A 16,926-nucleotide genomic window follows, 5' to 3' on the forward strand; every position below is an offset into this window, starting at 1 on the left:
ATCTGAAAGAACAACGAATGCTGCTTCGAATTCAATAGAATTGACCGTACCCGAGTGAGTGTTATACAACTGTTGATTATCTCCTCGAATGTGGGCAGACGTAAAATACCTTAGTCCGATCCACCGGGTTAGTCGTAAGACAGCAATAATATTATCGATGATAATAATGACCGACGGTAACAGCAATATTCGTTTACAGTTATAAGCGTCGCGGCTCGGTCTACTAATGATACATTTTTTAATTATCAAGCTCCAACACCATCGGCGGTTCATAAATACACTCCTAAGCACGATTTCAATCCAATGGACTGTACGGACATCGTGATCGGCAGCGCGGTCGGCATGACGCACCGAATCGGAGATTATTACACGAGAGATCGATCTACGCCGCGTCCGGACGCGTTCTGGGGTGGTCAGGACGGCCTCACGGCTGCAATGGGCTTCGAGAAGGATGGCGTGACGACAATAGTCTTCAGGAAGAAACTCAACGACACCGGACTCGCGGACCACGAGATAGTCGACTCTGCGATGCACGTGATCTGGGCCAAGGGTCAGGAGCCAGGAAGCTACGTCCACGACCCGCCGAGCGGTGTGGAAAAGAGCAAAGTGTCCGTGAAGAACTTCTACAAGCCGGACGAGCTCAAGTACCACGGTCACAGCTCGCAGCGAGGCTTCACAAGCATAAACTTCCTCGGTGAGTACCATGTTTCTGATTAATTGCAGCCAGCTTTGGAAATGGGTCAACTCCTTGTACTTATCGTAATCTATAAATTCAACGTTATCGCAGACGAGCACAAGACCGAGTCCGGTGGTCACGCACCACTCGAAGGTGGAGGCTGCGGCGGAGAATGGCGGTATCCGAGACATTGTTCCTTGAAGAACGGTACGTGCGAGTACGCCGCACGATGGGTCTACAAGGCCAAAAAGGTACAATGTGGCTAATAAAGCCTCTTTCCCGTTCCTTTTTACAATCCATCGCGCAAACGCCGCGCGAGCATGTCTCACCGACGCGGCGTCCAAGATTGGGCAGTTTGAATAACGTGCTGTTTATTTTCAAGGACTTGCTGGCTTTCACCATCGTAACTTCTCACACTGACAAATGGACGGGCATAGGATTGTCCAACGACGAAAAAATGGTGAGTCGATACGACCGGAATTATTCATCCGTTAAAAATGATCTCAATAACTATCGATGTATGGTAATCATCCTTCCGATTGGTTCCCAGTCGCAAACCGACGCGATAATAGGATGGGTCAACAAGCTGACTGGTCAGCCGTTCGTCATGGACACTTGGATCAGCGGGTACAATTCCCCGCTTTTGGACGAGTCGCAGGACATTCTTGAACGGTCCGGAAAAATCGAGGACGGATTCACGACCCTCAATTTCACTAGAAAACGGGCGACGAGAGACTCCAAGGATATTTCAATCACGGACGAGCACTGCGTCTACATGATGTTTCCGATCAAGGGAGGCCTCTTCAACGCCGTTAACAAAAAGCTCAAGAAACACGAGACGGTACCGATGATATCGAGCGATAGGATATGCATCAGGTCCTGCGGCGACGGTGAGTTTACCGCTCTTGAATTCCAGCTCAAGCCCCCGGTAAAGTACCTGAATAAACTCGTTCAATTCCCGTTCAGAGTTCGATGAGGACGCGCCAGCCACTCCCGGTCCTCCCAGGCTCGTCTACGACTTTGAGGTAAAACTTTTGGACCTAGGGGACGGGTTCCAGGCGCCGGATCCCAACACTCCAGAGTTCGAAACGATATCAAACACGATTGCAGACAGCTTTAAACCGGCTCTGAGCAAGGTTCCCGGCTTCTATGAGGTCAAATTGAACCAACTCGAGAGGTGAGTGTGCACGAATATAACGCGTTCTCATTCCACGTGTCAATAATTCGCGGATGCGCGTAAACACGGGTCAGAAGACCGTCTACGAGAACAAAGAGTTGGCTAATAATTTATGGCGTCGTTTTCACCCATCGCAGATCCGACGGAGAATCGATCCTTGCCAAGATGAACCTAATCCTCGACAAAAATGAGGAAAAGGGTCGGGCCTTGAGGCCCGAAGACACGGAAGCGATGGCCAGAGGGGCCCTGAACGAGACACTGGTCACTGGGCGCGTCGGAACCCTTCGGGTAGACCCACAATATCTGGTCTTCAAAGCGCCACAAAGTAAGCCATTGAGAGCCTGACGATATATCGACCTTGCCTGGAGATATTACATTGCCAAAGTTCGGAAACTCCGCGAACGATAGCCGTTTTATTCTCTTCGTATATTTACACCCGTGGTAATTAAATCGGAGGCTTGAAAAATAAGAGGATATAAAAGCGAACGGAACGATTGTCGGTTGTACGAACCGAGAGAATCAATTAAAAGTTTTAATCTTAATTTGCATTTCGTTTCCTCAGTTCGCCTGATGTAGCAATCCTTCCAATTACCTTCCATCTTACGATAATAATTTGCGAATATACAGTAGCTCGAAGTTCAGAATGGCTGCCAAACGGAACGTCGCGGTATCCGTAAGAAATGAATTAATCGATCCCACAGCATAGATATAATCACGGCACTCCGGAAGAAGCCAAATTAATAGAGCTTTGTTAAGAGTTTTGGTTTTTCATTTTCAGTCACGGACATTTCCGACGAGGACGAGGCCTCTTCGCCTAGTACAACGGGACTTCTACTCGGTTCCACAAAACTGTACGTTATCGTTGGTTGCGTAGCTGCCCTTGTAGCACTGGCGCTTCTCCAGGCAACTTGCACCCTTTATCGTTCGAGGAAACGAACGTCAAAGGTAAAACCATGAGTAAAAATTTTACACTACAGTACCTAACATTAACCGTACGAACTTGTTAACCGGTGGGATGAAAGAAGCCCTTCCTTGTAACCTTGAACGACGAAGAAGCGCCGTAAGAACTTTGAAAACGACTCGATTTGTTGAAACTGTGCTTGTTCGTCGAAATATGTTATTTTTTTTTTTTCCTCCGATCACTGTTGTCTCTGTCTCTGTCGCTATTTGTTTTTTTTTTTTTTTTTTTGTTGCGTTTTAACCGTGTGATTTTTTTTTCACTCACTGTGCATAACCGTATCGATGAAACGCGCGAGAAGACCGCACGTAGAACTGAATTGTATACCTGATAAATTTATTGTATCAACAGAACGTAGTTTAGAATTAATAACCTTCACGAGGCTGTTGAGAGTGAATTAACGATGAGAAGAAAAAAAAAAAAAAAAAAAAAAACCGACGTTTTCTTTGTTATTTTATTTATATATATATATATTTTTATTTTTTTGTTTTTTTTCTTTATGCTTGCTTATGTTGCATGACTCGTTGACTCGGTTGACGCGACTTCGCTCCTCCCGCAGAGGGTGTACGCGCTCCCACTTCAGGCTTCTTCTCCTGCTTCAATGAATCCAATTCATCACCCAAACTCGAATACGACGCAGTTACGTCATCAAAGTCAAAACAACTATCAATACAACAACCACCACCAACATTTTCCGCCAAATATGCACCGGCCCGCCTCGAACTGGTAGCATATCTATGAATGTCAATTTTCCCTACCAAGGTACATTAATATCCTTTCTTTCTATATCTTTTGTGTTACTTTCATGCGCTTGTCTTTGTGCAATTTTCTATTTTTTTCTCTCATTTTGTTCAATAGAAGATAATGAGGAAAAAAAATATTTGATGATTTTTTTTTTTTTGTTTGTTTTTTGTTTGGTCCCGCAAAAATGGCGCGATTGTTTTACCTACTAATCTGTTTGAAATTTCATCATCGACGGTGGTTGGTTAATCGCTCGTTAGATAAATATCACTCTCGCAAATTGCAGATCTAACCGAACATCTTCCGACCCAAATACCGTAAACGAAATTGATGAATACACTCGGCGCGGTCCTTGCAGAGTATGTTTACATATCTATCTATCTGTTTATCCTGCACCTTGCACGAATTCTACATATATATATATATATAATAATTCACGCTTTTGCACAGCTAGATATGATATAAAAAAATCACAGCACAATTTTACCGACAACAGCATGTGTTGTGTAATTAAAAATACAATTATATTACACAGAGTGAATTCCTAACGACTGCATGGTTAGTTGTCTGCTGGAGTTCAATGCGCACGAGCCACAATCCGAGAGCAATTATTTGTCAGGTTGACCAACTGTCTCTAACTTAAAAAATTCTAACAGTTATGAATTGACCACAATCGCGACCGTAAGCTGTCGAAATTTTAGAGGTTTTAGACAGTTGGTCAACCTGGCAAATAATTGCCTCTCGGATTGTGACGCGTGCGCATTAAGCTCCAGCAGACAACGAACCATGCAGTTGTTAGGAATTCACTCTGTATAGCATGTGGTGTGTAAAATGAAATGGAGAGAGCACGCGACTGCAGAGCTGAAGTTTAATCGAGTAAAGTTTTTTTTCTTGTTCCTTTTTTTTTTTTACCTCTTTTTCAAATGACATAAGTACACAATTATCCAGAAACAGGGTGTCGCAAGGCCGAAGGAGAGGATCTCCGGTTAAAGGATGTAAATATTTTTGTTCCAGGATCAGCTGATAACCACGAACAACGCGTGGAAGGATTACAACTCTGGGGCAAATACGAATTTCGCTTTCGAGGCGTTCGAGACGGAGGAGAAAGCTCCTCCGCCCGTATCCAGCCTCCCGAGGCCCCGGGAAACGGCCATGGAACCCGACGGCGTCAGGCCCACCCAGCAGATAGCCGGGCCCCGCGCAACGTACAGCCTTCCGAGGGCCCCAGGGCCCCGACAACCCCCGCCCCCGCAGCCGGGCTACTACACCCAGGACCGTAGAAACCAACGGTTCAAGGGGCCCAACGGGTCGGGCCCCCAACAACCGGACTTTTACTTTATGCCGAGCCAACGAAAGTACAGCGGTGAAGTGGTACGCGTTTACGTTGACTATGGTAATCAGCCGAAGTAAGGTGGTATCCAACCCTTTCTAAGGCCCAGTACTAATGTAATTTATCAATTTAATGTTGTTTAATGTGTAATTTTATATCCGTTATACCGCGGACGAGCTCGATAACGATTATTTCGAACCGCTTGGACTTGCACGAAATGATTTGTTTTCATTTCTGTTTTCTTCTTTTTCTTTTTTCAACCGTTTTCTCCGTGTGCTTACAGTGCAGTGTTGAATATTGCAAGATTCTAAGGAGAAAGAGTCGTATTATTACAATATATATATATATATATATATATATATATATATATATATATATATATATATATATATATATTATATATAATACGTGTATTCACGGTCATGCATCATTGTTTGTAATTTAGTAAACTGCATTTTACCGTATATATAACCAACGATCTGGGAAAATCGGGATGAGTTCGTATTTCGACAAGTGGGAAATAATATGCAAAGATTCCGTCTGATTGTAATTACTTTGGGCGTAAGAAAAAAAAAAAAAAAAAACATTTATCGCGCAATGTTCAAGACATCTTCAAACTTGTTGGGTAAATGTACAACTTATTGATCGTTAAAAATCAACGACAATTTCATGGGACTTGAATAATTGGCTAGCATCTCAAACTCTCTGAGTGAAAGAGCATCGATGAAAGTTTTTTAGTTTATTTATTTTTTTTTCTTTCTCTCTTTCTTTCCTTCTTTTTTTGCAACTCTAAAGATCAACCGTCTTTGTCGAAAAAATTTACAACACGAAATTCTCTGCCGTTTATTTGTAACGAAAGATTATTTCCCGATCTTTGATACCAAGTTAAATTAGTTGAAAATTAAAATTAATTCAGCCAATTGATTTTTTTTTTTGTTTGTTTTTGTTTTTCTCCAACTAATTGCAATCTATTTAAAATCCTGTCAATTTGTCATATTTGTCGATAAAAATAAACTTACTTCGTGGAAAGACTGAACACAACTTCATCCATACGACTTGATTATCACCGACAGTCTCAGATATTGAATTTTCCAACGAATAATTACAACCCGACTGAATCCTCATTCGGATTCCCATCAATTGTCAAGAGTTAACTCCGTTACACCGTTTTCCGTTAAAATAATGTAAATAGACCAAGCGCACTAAACTAACTCGTCGTTACTGTTGTCAGAGTTGAATTCGAGGCGAGGAAATTACGTATTTATACGTATATGCATAGCGCCCGACGAGTGCCTTGTAATTAATTACAAAGCTATTCCGCGGCTGTTTGTTCCTGTCGCCGACAAACGTCCGGTCAAATTATTCATTTCTGCAATTATATTCGGTCTCTGTCCGCGTCCTTAACTATCCATCAGTCGCTTTTGTATTTTTTTTTCTTGTTTGTTTTTTTTTTTTTATTTTTTCCTGAACCGCGTTTCTTTTTCGTCCCCTTTCTTCCGTCACTTTCAAACGAACATTCATTTTCACTTTTAACTCATCGATGCCTACAAAGATTTACTTCGACAGAACAAACGGCGCGCAGCATGTACATTAGCTTAATTAAATAATAACAATAAAAATAACCGTAATAACGATTGTTAAGTATATACATGTATATGCATACGTTAATATTTTTTATATATTGCGCACACACGCACACACACATGTATATTTTCATAAGAATACGTGCTATTTATACATAAGTTACCTTATATCTTAGCTATATATTATATATATTTGGAATATATATATATATACAACTGTTGGCATATAGATGTCATACGTAAATTATAACAATGTAAGGGCCTTTCCAACAATTGTCAGTATCCCTGTATTCGATTTGAACAATAATTTTTGCACGCAGAGCTTTTCTCAGCTCCGAAAAGCGTAATTTCCAATTTACCGCTCTAGTCAAATGAATTTTTTGGTCGAATTGATAAGCGGGAAACTTCGGATTATAAACTGGTGTTACAGTGTTCAATAGAAAATTTTATTTGTAAATCATTCGGACGGTTTTCGCAAATAATTTTAAAAAAAAAAAAAAAAAAACTGAGGCAATTTATCGAATGCTCAGAAACGCGAGTTGAGTGACGATTAATTTTTAAAATTGGATAGACGGGGTGTTATTTTCATCCTTTTTTCACACATAATATACGTTACAATTAACCCTGTATATACAGGCTTTAGTACGAAAATAATTGATGGTAAGCACCCCATTATATATACACCTATATATATGTATGTAACAAATGATGAATGAAGCGAAATCATTATCCTGTAATAAAGTATATTTGTATAATTTTTATAACCCAAATCTAATCTGTCTCCTTAATCATCCGCACTTACCCAATTGTCGAGGAAATAAGAAAACAACAACTTCGTAATGGAAAGGAAATAAAAAAAAAGGGGGGGAGAACAAATCTGTTATCGAATTGCGCATAAAAAAATCGGGAGCAAGAGATTGCTAGAGAAAAGTTGATAGAGGGAGAGAGAGAGAGAAAGAGAAAGGCTAATTGAAACCCTCGGAATTCACAATTAAGACTCACAGGCGTAGAATTTTAAGGAGTAGGCTAATCACTCCGCAATATCGACTTTAGCGGAGGTTTCAAATATTATTAACGAATTTTTTTTAAAAGAATAACGCCCATCGCTGCTGAAAAGTTTAGAAAAAGCTTTAGCTTTAGGCTAGCTTCCCTTTTTCCTCTGCACTTCCGATCTGTCTTGAATGTTATTTGCCTTTCTTTTTCCTTTTTTTTTTTTTTTTTCTACTTGTATATTTGCTTATAAGCTTTTGCTTCTCTTTTTTCTCCCCATCAGTGTTTTCTTTTTCTCGCGTTATATTATTCGCTCCGTTAATCCGTGGCTCTTTGAAGATCAAAGTAAGAAGTTTCATGAAATCTCGTACAAGTAAAATTATTAGGCAAACGAAAGAGATCCCATTTGAGTTTACATTTAATTTGAACAAATATCATACATTCCTTACGAAAATATATGTATATGTTTTTTTTTTCTTTCTCTTTCCATCATTAACTTTGATTTTTTTTTTTTGTTTTTTATACACCGCTCGACTTGCCCACCATCGTTCAGATTTGCAACGATAGTTTACTACATGGTATAAACCCGTGAACCAACATTTGGCGCGGATAGAAGTTGAATTGTTCAAGATTCAGTAATTACGACGATTTCATAGAAGAGAAAAAAAAGAAATTCAGAAAATTCATGCACGTGATTGATACGATAAATTGCGTATATTGTACCTGATTGGAAGTTTCCTTAATTTTCATCTTCTTCTGCTTCTTTTTGTTTTTGTTCTTTTTTTTTTTTTTTTATTCCTCTTCATCCTTCGACTGATATAATAATATTCAAAACCATATTACAGAAAATAAGAAAGAAAGAGAGAGAGAGAGAAAAAAAGAACCGCACCAAAGAAATATTATACGACGGTATAAAATTCATCCAAAAAGAGAGCTGAATAAAAGCAAGGTTCAGGATTTTTGTCAACGTGTCAATAATTGTTTATTCAACCGATCTCAAAGGCATAGGTATTTTTGTTGTTTTTTTTTTTTTTTCTTTTTCGTTCAAAATAATCGTTTAATTAATATCTGAATAATAATTTTTATACGCATATTGTATGCGCGTATATTATAATAATGTTACTTACTTATTACAGCGTGAATTCCGTAAAGGAACGAATAAACGCATCTATTCGGTGTATTATAGAAGAAATCGCGGTGTTGTTGAATTTGTTAGTAGTATACAATATATTATACAATATATCAACGAGAAAGATTAAATTTTCTATCATTCATTCGCGCGGAATATCTAATAAATCATTAGCCTGGAAATATACCTGCAACGCGTCTTTCTAATACGTTTAATAAATTATAACGGTATGTTAATTAACGCGACGTTGACGAATATTAATTGCCAGCATATTACAGGTGTTTAGAATTGTATAACCGATGAGGGGAGAGCTCAACGATTTTTGCCGTTGAAATTAAAACCTGTCGAATCCCGATCAACAAAAATCGTACTTCGTAAAACTGACGGTAGATATTCGTATATATTTATATATATATATATATTTTTTTTTGTTTTGTTCGATTCATTAATAATTGAGAACTCTATTTACATCGCGACAAGACCGAGATACGAGCAAGGGAGAGAAACACCGTTGCCAAAAGCACGTCGTCAAATCGTTAGAAACGAATTTCCACCATCGTTGTTCTTTCGATTTTCCTTCCTCGCCGAAACTCTCGGTTCTAAAATTTTTCAATTCAATTACGGCTGATTCTCCCGATGCAATTTACGGTACTACAGATGCATATATTATATGTATAATATAATTCATATATTTTTATCGATAATAATTCATTATTAATAATGTAGTAATTTTAGTAATAATAATAATGATAACTGTTAATTTAATAACATTAACAATAACGATATCAATAATAATATTATTAATTAAAATAATAATGACAATATAACAATGATAATGTTATAATGATATTTCATAACTAATAATAATAATAATTGTAATTTTAATTTTAATAGTAATTTATTGTATTTATAATGTAACGTGTGTGTTTTCTCGTACGAGAAAAAAAAAATCATCACTGGTCTCGTTTTGCGAATCAACGATTAATCAACAATCTCGATATAATTACATATCGCCTGTTGTAAGTACCGTCGCTGGTTTTTTTATAATTTGGCGCCGTCGTCTCCTTTCTCGAAAAGAAAAAAAAAAAAAAATTTCTTTTTAAAATCATCGTCTTTTTTTATTCTTAAAGAAATACTACGGATTCATTGCAAAAGACTGAAATATTTCACCTATTTTTTCTTCTTACGTACGTTTGAATAAGCTTTTCGTGTAGCATTGATTTCATTAATTATTCATTCGTATGACACGACGAATGTTTCGAAACGATTTTAGTTACGATTATCCTTCGTTGCACGTGCGAAATATTTTTCATCTGTGACAAATTATTTACGGACAAATTAGACAATTTCATCCGTAGACAAAAGAGAATAGCCGTTTAGCCTGAAATGAACTACAATCGAATTTTCAACGCGGACTTTGAGTCCGATTGTTTGCCAATTTGTAAACATTCCGCAGAGTAGTTAAGGATAATGTAACATCGTTACTAAAACATTTCATGTAAAAACAAGGACCGGGGTAAAACGCTTGTTTCATTTTTTTTCTTTTTCTTTCTTTCTTTCCGTTATTACACACGTTACACGTGGTGTTTTGCACATTATTTGAATGTATTTACGTGAACATATTTATACATGCGCATGCGTATGAGTAATATACGTATTATTATTTTACTTAATTTCATCACTTATTCGTTATCGTCTATTTAAATTGTGTTCATATTCTCAGTTCCGTCGCTTCGGGTGCGGATATCTTTTAAAAAAAAAAAAAAAGGTTTTAAAAGGAGTCCTCAGATCTTACTATTGGCTACTTGGTTTTTAAGTCAAATATGGCGAGTTGGATTTGTTACGAAGAGACGCTTCCGATGGTGCGCGGATCGATAAAACAACAGCGTGGAATTTCCGGTGAAAAACATTTCTTTCCCCCGTTGCTGCTTAGTTGTCCTCCTCTTCTTCCTCTTTCTCTAATTTATACACGTAGCTAGTAATTTGGATCATTTTTGCTTCTTCGTTGAATCCTTTTTTTTTTTTTCCAATTCCGCAAATACGATCAAAAGTTGTTCTTATCGTTTTCTTCTTTCAAATAAGATTTGTCCGAATTAGGGAAACGCTGAGATGATGACCCTGATGATGTTTGCAGGCCTCCGTTACTCGACGGTTCGTAATTTCGTTTCAATTACGCAACAGAATTAAATTTATCCCGATGATAAAAATATCTTTGAAATATTACCGATTGCCGTGTCTAATTTTTTTTTTTTTCTTTTTTATAAAAAACTTGATTGGTCATCAAAGAGTGATTATACGTAATTAATTTTTAAACAGCAATGTACGAAATTATAATACGCAGATGATACGAAAATTGAGGAATTTTAGGAAGAATTTACACGCGGTTCCAATTTTTTTTTTTTTGTTTTATTTTTTTTTTTTTTTAACTTCGAAATGATCAAAAAACGACCGTCTCGTTAAACATTTTTGTAGACTCGCTGTGAATCACTTTTTAATTCCAACGTTTGGTTGAAATTTCTTCTCGCTATGCAGAATTTCAAAGCGATTCAAACAAGATAAACAAAATTTCTTAGTTTTTTCAAGTTATACATATTTTACAGTATAATAATAACAAGTGAAGAGCTATCAAAGCGTATATGAAATAACGCATATACCAATACCGGTAACGAATGACGATAAAGGTAAAATGAGATACCATAATTTATGAGTAATTGAAAAGAAAAAAAAGATGCAAAGAAAAAAAAAAAAAAACTTGAAATAAATACAACAAATGGTAAGGATTTGCTGATTTTTCTTCCGGCATCTCGTAAAATTTTTCTTTATTTCTCGAATCATCCCATCTTCTTGCACGTGCCTTTTTTCCTTTCGGTAGTATTTCGTAATTTTTATTTATTGATTTTTTTCTCTCTCTCTTTTCCAACCGACTAAATTCTTCGTTTCCATCATTTATCAATTTTCGATTACATTCATCCTCGCGCATCTTTTCTTTTGTTCTTATTATTTGTTATCCCTTAATTATCCTTCCCCTTCCATTTGTTCTTTGTGAAATATTTTCCATTCAAAATTTCATTCACTTTCGCTGCCTGACTTCGGAATCTTTGTTCGGCGTCGGTTTGCTGCGGGGAAAAAATATCATGACGATATAAATGTATTCAAAAGTCAAACAATTATTTGCGACTAGATAAGTACAGCATTTTTTTTTTTTTTTTTTTTTTTCTTCATTCATTCTTAATCTGGATAAATGAAAGATTCGCATTTTGAGGAACTAAATGAGGGATAATTTGAATAGGAAAACATATCAAAGCACGGAGAAGAGGAATTAATTAGGTTATTGGGTTATACTTACAAAAGCGGACAAGGAGATCTTCCAGATTCTAAGATGTGGGATTCAGCGTTTACCGCTAACGATATTAACAATCAAATCATAAACGCGGCGTAAAAAATTCATTAGATATGAAAAATCGGGGCTGATCACGCGGCGAAAAAAAACACACACACACACACACATAACTTGCATCTCGATTGTCAATTAATTATATTCGCGAACACGTGTGAACGATGTTATACAACATTGATAAACACGTCAAAAATGTCGATTTTATTCTGAAGCTGAGTTAAAGAATCACGAGAAAGAGAGTAAAAAGAAAAAGAAAACTGTCAATGCGAAAATCGTACATCGTTTTTCTTTCTTTGATTTTGATAAAATTTTTCCTCCAGAGTAATAAAAATCACGCACGTGATTACTTCTGTACGGAAATATTGTTAAATTCACAATTAACACGAAAACGTGTTACCTGAGAAAAAAAGTTCGGCTTTCTGTCCGACGAGTATATTTAAAATTGAAAATTAAATGAAACTTGAAACCCGATGACAATCGATTCCGGAATCGTATTGCTGATTGTAAATTATGATCGTAATGTAGTCAATAAAAATGACGTGCGCAGATCATGAAAGTTTTTCTAATTCCGAACTTTTGTTTCGTTTATCGTAGATTATTTACTTTACTTTTCTTTTTCAAATTTAAAATATCAAATTCGTGATAAACAAGTCGCAGCACGCTGCAAGGAATCAGAATTACAACCCCGTTAAAATATCATCTCTAAATGTCGATTTTCTTCCGAGTAATACCGAAGCGATTCGAGTGTATCTTTGAACTCGAGTCAAAGTAACAACGCGATTGGTGTGGTTCAGGTAAAGGCCAAAGGCCAAAGGCAAAGGCAAAGGTTAAGGTACGAACGGATGTTTAGACCAGGGTTAAGCCAAAGTTGGGAGGAAGCGCAGGAGGAGCGGACCTCAGTGATAAATTTCGTCGTTGATCTCGGGACGACGAGGTATTCTGGAAATGAACAGCTTTGTGGTCGTAAACTGTGGGGTTCGTAGGCGGGGTGATCGGGGGTTGGACCGGAAGTTCGGAGGGAGGAAGTGGCCCTTGAAGAGGTATGTAGTACTCCTCTTGCGTCGACGTCAATTTCCTGCGACGGTAACGGTGGGCCGGGCAATAAAAAAAAAACAGCAAGAATAATGCGAGGAGAGGCAAATTTTCGCGTGGAATGAAAAATGGATTCAAGAAAAAATGACATCGCACGTACGTGAGAATTGAGATGTTGCGCAAAGGTGCGTGTATAGACGAAGTGGAAGCTGAGTCGCGAAGAAAAAAAAAAAAAAAAAACGTTTCATTACACCGAGAATGGTGGTAAAATACTTGTTTGATTGCAATTATCGTTGTTATTACGTTATACGATCTTCGATGAAATTTTCAACGCCTTGGGAAACGCCGTCTGGCTACTATTTTATTCTCCGAGATCCACCGACTCTCGTCTCGTGTTATTTATTTATTTATTTATTTGTTTTTTTTTTTTTTTTTACCGCCCGCCAACTTTTCCACGGTCTAGACTAACGTCTCGGATTCTTCTTTTATAGCGTTGTTTCGGTACGATGGTAACAGCTTGCGGCTCGGCTCGGCGCTTCGGAAAGGTTGAATAAAGAAAAGGCGGGGAGAGGAGAGAGAGAGAGAGTGAAACGCCAGTTGCGGTTTGTGGATGCCCAAGGAGGTTTTTTGGTTGACCGAAAATCGATACGTTTTTTTTTTTTTTTTTTTTATCAATTTTATCGCGCAACAATCGGGCGTCTGGTATTTGTAAATTGTTGTCGTATTCGCGGGGTGGAAAAGCAACTCTTTAAGAACACGACAACAAGCACCGGAATTATAAACAAAAGTTAATTTATCGATTCTTCGTTTCGGATCGCTTCAAAATTGTTGCGAATCTGGTAGATTCGTTGGATTTTTCTCGACATCGATTACGATTAACAAATGGTAACATAAAATTTTATGACTAATGAAAACGAGACAAAAAAAAAAAAAAAAGAAGCTCGGTTTCAATAATTTTTTAGAAAATAGCCTTTTGAATAAAATGAGTGATCATAGAGTGAAATCGAACGACTTTTATAGCAGATTTTCAACTATTTGAAAAAACGTATCGAAACGAAGCATCGATGTCAATCTTTCGTTAGCAACACGTTCCGGTATTTTCTCTTATTGCGATTAAAAATCAATGTTCGTATAAACGATTCTAAGCGCATGTAAGAATTTCATAAATACTCAAAGCAAGGTTGATAAAAATTGTAGATTTTCGGCGAAACCAGCCTCTCCAAATGGTGTATATTATAATCAGAAGTACACCGAGAGAAATTTTTAGTTCCGATTTTTTACCATAATCGAAAAATATACTTCCAGGTATAAAATGAAAATTAGTTTTCTAGCGTGCCTCGTGTTTTCGTATTTCCAACAATATTCAAACAGTTTTTTTTAACGATACTTGTTTTACTCAATTTTTCTCAGTGTAGCTAATCGAATTAGAAAAAGAACGATGATCGGAAAAGTGGAAGAAGAAGAAGAAAAGGAAGAAAAGGAAGAAAAATCCTCACGTGTCTGGACTCTGGTCAGTGTCGGACTCTTCGAGTTCGGCCTTGTTGCGCTTCTTCTCGTAGACGAGGATGATGGCACAGAGTACGATGACCTCGGCGCAGATACCGAGGAAGGGCCAAAGGGCTGCAAACTTGTTCGTGACTCTGAGCAGGGTCGTATAGCTGGATGCGAACTGGTCTACGGTCCTGGTAAAGACAACCTTGCAAGTCACGTTGCCGCGATCCTCCTGCCGGATGTCGTATACGGTTAGGGTCGACAACTTTTCTTCGGTTGTTATGTTGATGCGTTCCGTGCCCTTGGTGTATGTGACATTGTCGAAGATCCACTCGATTTCGGCACCGAGACCCGGCGTCACTTCGCAAGTCAAACGCAGCTTTTCACCCTCGACGACGTTCGTATCCAGAGACGGTAATTTCACTATCGGATAAGCTGCGAATTCATGTGAAATTAATCAGAAAACGATCGATCGATACGAGGACGTAATAAGTATATTCATTTTTATACCTATTCGATAAGAAAAAAAAAAGAAACAAACTTGGGGGTAAAATTTGTTCGGTTACTAAAAATGACGGATTTAAATATTCTTCGAATTACGGTAAATTTTTCGGTTTCACCTTATGCTCAAACTATTCGGTGTAATTGTAATCGTCGATACTTGTAAAACTTCCGGATATTTCAACGTTCGGGTGTTTTTAGAACACGGGGTCACGTGACCGATTATTTCGTAAGTTTTATTGATTTTTTTGTTTTGTATTTTTTTGTTTTTCTATCTGCGCGGTCGTTCTGATCTTGGTAAGTAAGCTTCGGCTATCGGCTGAGACGGATGAATTGATAGTATAAATTAACGATAGAACGATTTTCAAAGTATAACCTCAAAGCTCGTCTCGCAGAGAAATAAATCGATGAAAAATCTGTGCGACATTTAATCAGCCCTAACTGATCAAAGCACACTTTCCGACTATAGCACGATCATTTTGCGATAAATTTCAAATCGATTCGAAGTTTCGAGTCAAAATTATTCCGATTTTAGTAAATACTCTTAAATCAGTCACGTGACATCTGAAGTCTGTTTTTTTTTTTTCCTTATTATTTTACTACATTTTTTCGGTCAAATGTGGTCTTAAAATCGTAAAAGAATAGTAAAAATAAGTTTATTTTCGTGCCCGTTAGGATTATACGGCAAGAGATGAGAAATCAGCAAATATTAGGATAAATTTCCATTTGACGCGGAGTAGAATTTTTGTGATCAATAGTTGATAGTGAAATTGTTGACTTACGGACAACTTTCATAAATCGCGTTGGCATCCCGCTACCAGCACTGCAGGTATAATTTCCCATGTAATCCTCGAGTCCTTTGGTGATGTTGAGCTGCGTTCTATCCTTGGAAAGTTTCAGCGTGTCCGTTTCTTTCAACGTTGCGTTGTTGTGCGTCCACGTAATGCTACCGGTAGTAACCGTAGTTAAGTTACACGGTAAAATGAGATTTTTTTCAGTATACGCGTAAATCAGCTCATTTTGATTCGACGCCGATGCAACTTTCGACGTTAGACTCGAATCCAACTGCGTGGTTTGCGTTGATGCACCCCCGTTTGCCTCTGAGCAGATAAAAATAATTACGGAAATTAAAACGGATCCATTTTGTTATACATATATGCTTAAGCTCGAATATCGAGTTTAATTGCCAGCTAATCGCAAGCCTTGTAAATATGATGATATTTTACATTCCGTCGGAAAGATCTTCAACGCAATCAGATCTCGTATTTTCTCATAACATTTTATTAATAATATTAGTTTGTTATAATTATACATCCACATTCTCTGATAAGAAAATTTACGATCCGAACTCCTGACTGAAATTTGTATGATTATTATACTTATGTATGCAGGATGATTAGAATTTTTTATCGTATAGAGAAAGATTGAATAAAAAAATAGAGCGAAACTGGTTACTCGTCATATGTACAAAAGAAATATCACAGACGTTGTTCGGGATACTGCAAATATAATAGCTATACATATTTTATACAATGTAATATAATTGTTTATGTATTGTTGCGATGGTGTTAGTTTTGTCGGTATTGGTTAGGGCGGAATTAGAAATTATCTTCAAGAAGTTATTTCTTGAACAATGTTATAAAATATACATAACTGTTTAGTAATTTCAAACCATGTCCAACTACGGTTAATATTATATTATAAGCCGAATAACATATTTCACGTATATTTCTAAAGCTGAAATATTGTGCAAGAACTGCGATAATAATTTGCGTAATAGTCAATTCGTTAAAAGTAGAAGATACACTGCGATTAGTCGTGAGCAACGAATGGAGTATACATGACAAAGTCGGAAAAGCCGAAGTGAAGAGAAATCGTAAATAACAAATTACTATTCGATTTTCCGACTTCGTCGATAATT

At 37.3% G+C, this 16,926-nt stretch overlaps 2 protein-coding genes and 1 long non-coding RNA gene across 12 annotated transcripts in view; 1 reads left to right on the plus strand and 2 right to left on the minus strand.

Annotated features, from left to right (window-relative positions):
• The window catches only part of LOC124183003, a 27,712-nt gene extending 20,763 nt beyond the window's left edge, over positions 1–6,949 (plus strand). For 4 of the 7 annotated variants that reach the window (XM_046570917.1, XM_046570919.1, XM_046570918.1 and 1 more), the window contains 8 exons: positions 251–694; positions 788–927; positions 1,059–1,136; positions 1,227–1,566; positions 1,643–1,853; positions 1,991–2,178; positions 2,632–2,798; positions 4,567–6,949. In XM_046570917.1, the coding sequence (XP_046426873.1) occupies positions 251–694; positions 788–927; positions 1,059–1,136; positions 1,227–1,566; positions 1,643–1,853; positions 1,991–2,178; positions 2,632–2,798; positions 4,567–4,962 (1,964 nt within the window). In that variant the 3' untranslated portion in view covers positions 4,963–6,949. Of the gene's footprint in view, positions 1–250; positions 695–787; positions 928–1,058; positions 1,137–1,226; positions 1,567–1,642; positions 1,854–1,990; positions 2,179–2,631; positions 2,799–3,370; positions 3,574–3,838; positions 3,912–4,566 lie in introns of all 7 variants that reach the window. The other 3 variants (XR_006870909.1, XR_006870910.1, XM_046570920.1) reach the window with 3 other exon arrangements.
• Positions 6,788–7,641, minus strand: LOC124183009. Its single transcript, XR_006870911.1, has 2 exons — positions 7,500–7,641; positions 6,788–7,462 (listed from the first exon to the last, which is right to left on the minus strand). It is a non-coding gene; the product is annotated as an uncharacterized LOC124183009 (long non-coding RNA).
• An 883-nt stretch (positions 7,642–8,524) lies between these two features.
• LOC124183007 (neuroplastin) overlaps positions 8,525–16,926 on the minus strand; it is a 40,472-nt gene continuing 32,070 nt past the window's right edge. For 3 of the 4 annotated variants that reach the window (XM_046570936.1, XM_046570935.1, XM_046570938.1), the window contains 3 exons: positions 15,788–16,105; positions 14,510–14,939; positions 9,161–11,700 (listed from right to left, as the gene is read on the minus strand). In XM_046570936.1, coding sequence (XP_046426892.1) covers positions 11,655–11,700; positions 14,510–14,939; positions 15,788–16,105 — 794 coding nt within the window. In that variant the 3' untranslated portion in view covers positions 9,161–11,654. Of the gene's footprint in view, positions 11,701–14,509; positions 14,940–15,787; positions 16,106–16,926 lie in introns of all 4 variants that reach the window. The other variant, XM_046570937.1, reaches the window with a different exon arrangement.

Source organism: Neodiprion fabricii, chromosome 5 (assembly GCF_021155785.1).
Source record: "Neodiprion fabricii isolate iyNeoFabr1 chromosome 5, iyNeoFabr1.1, whole genome shotgun sequence".
Classification (NCBI taxonomy): Eukaryota; Metazoa; Arthropoda; class Insecta; order Hymenoptera; family Diprionidae; genus Neodiprion; species Neodiprion fabricii.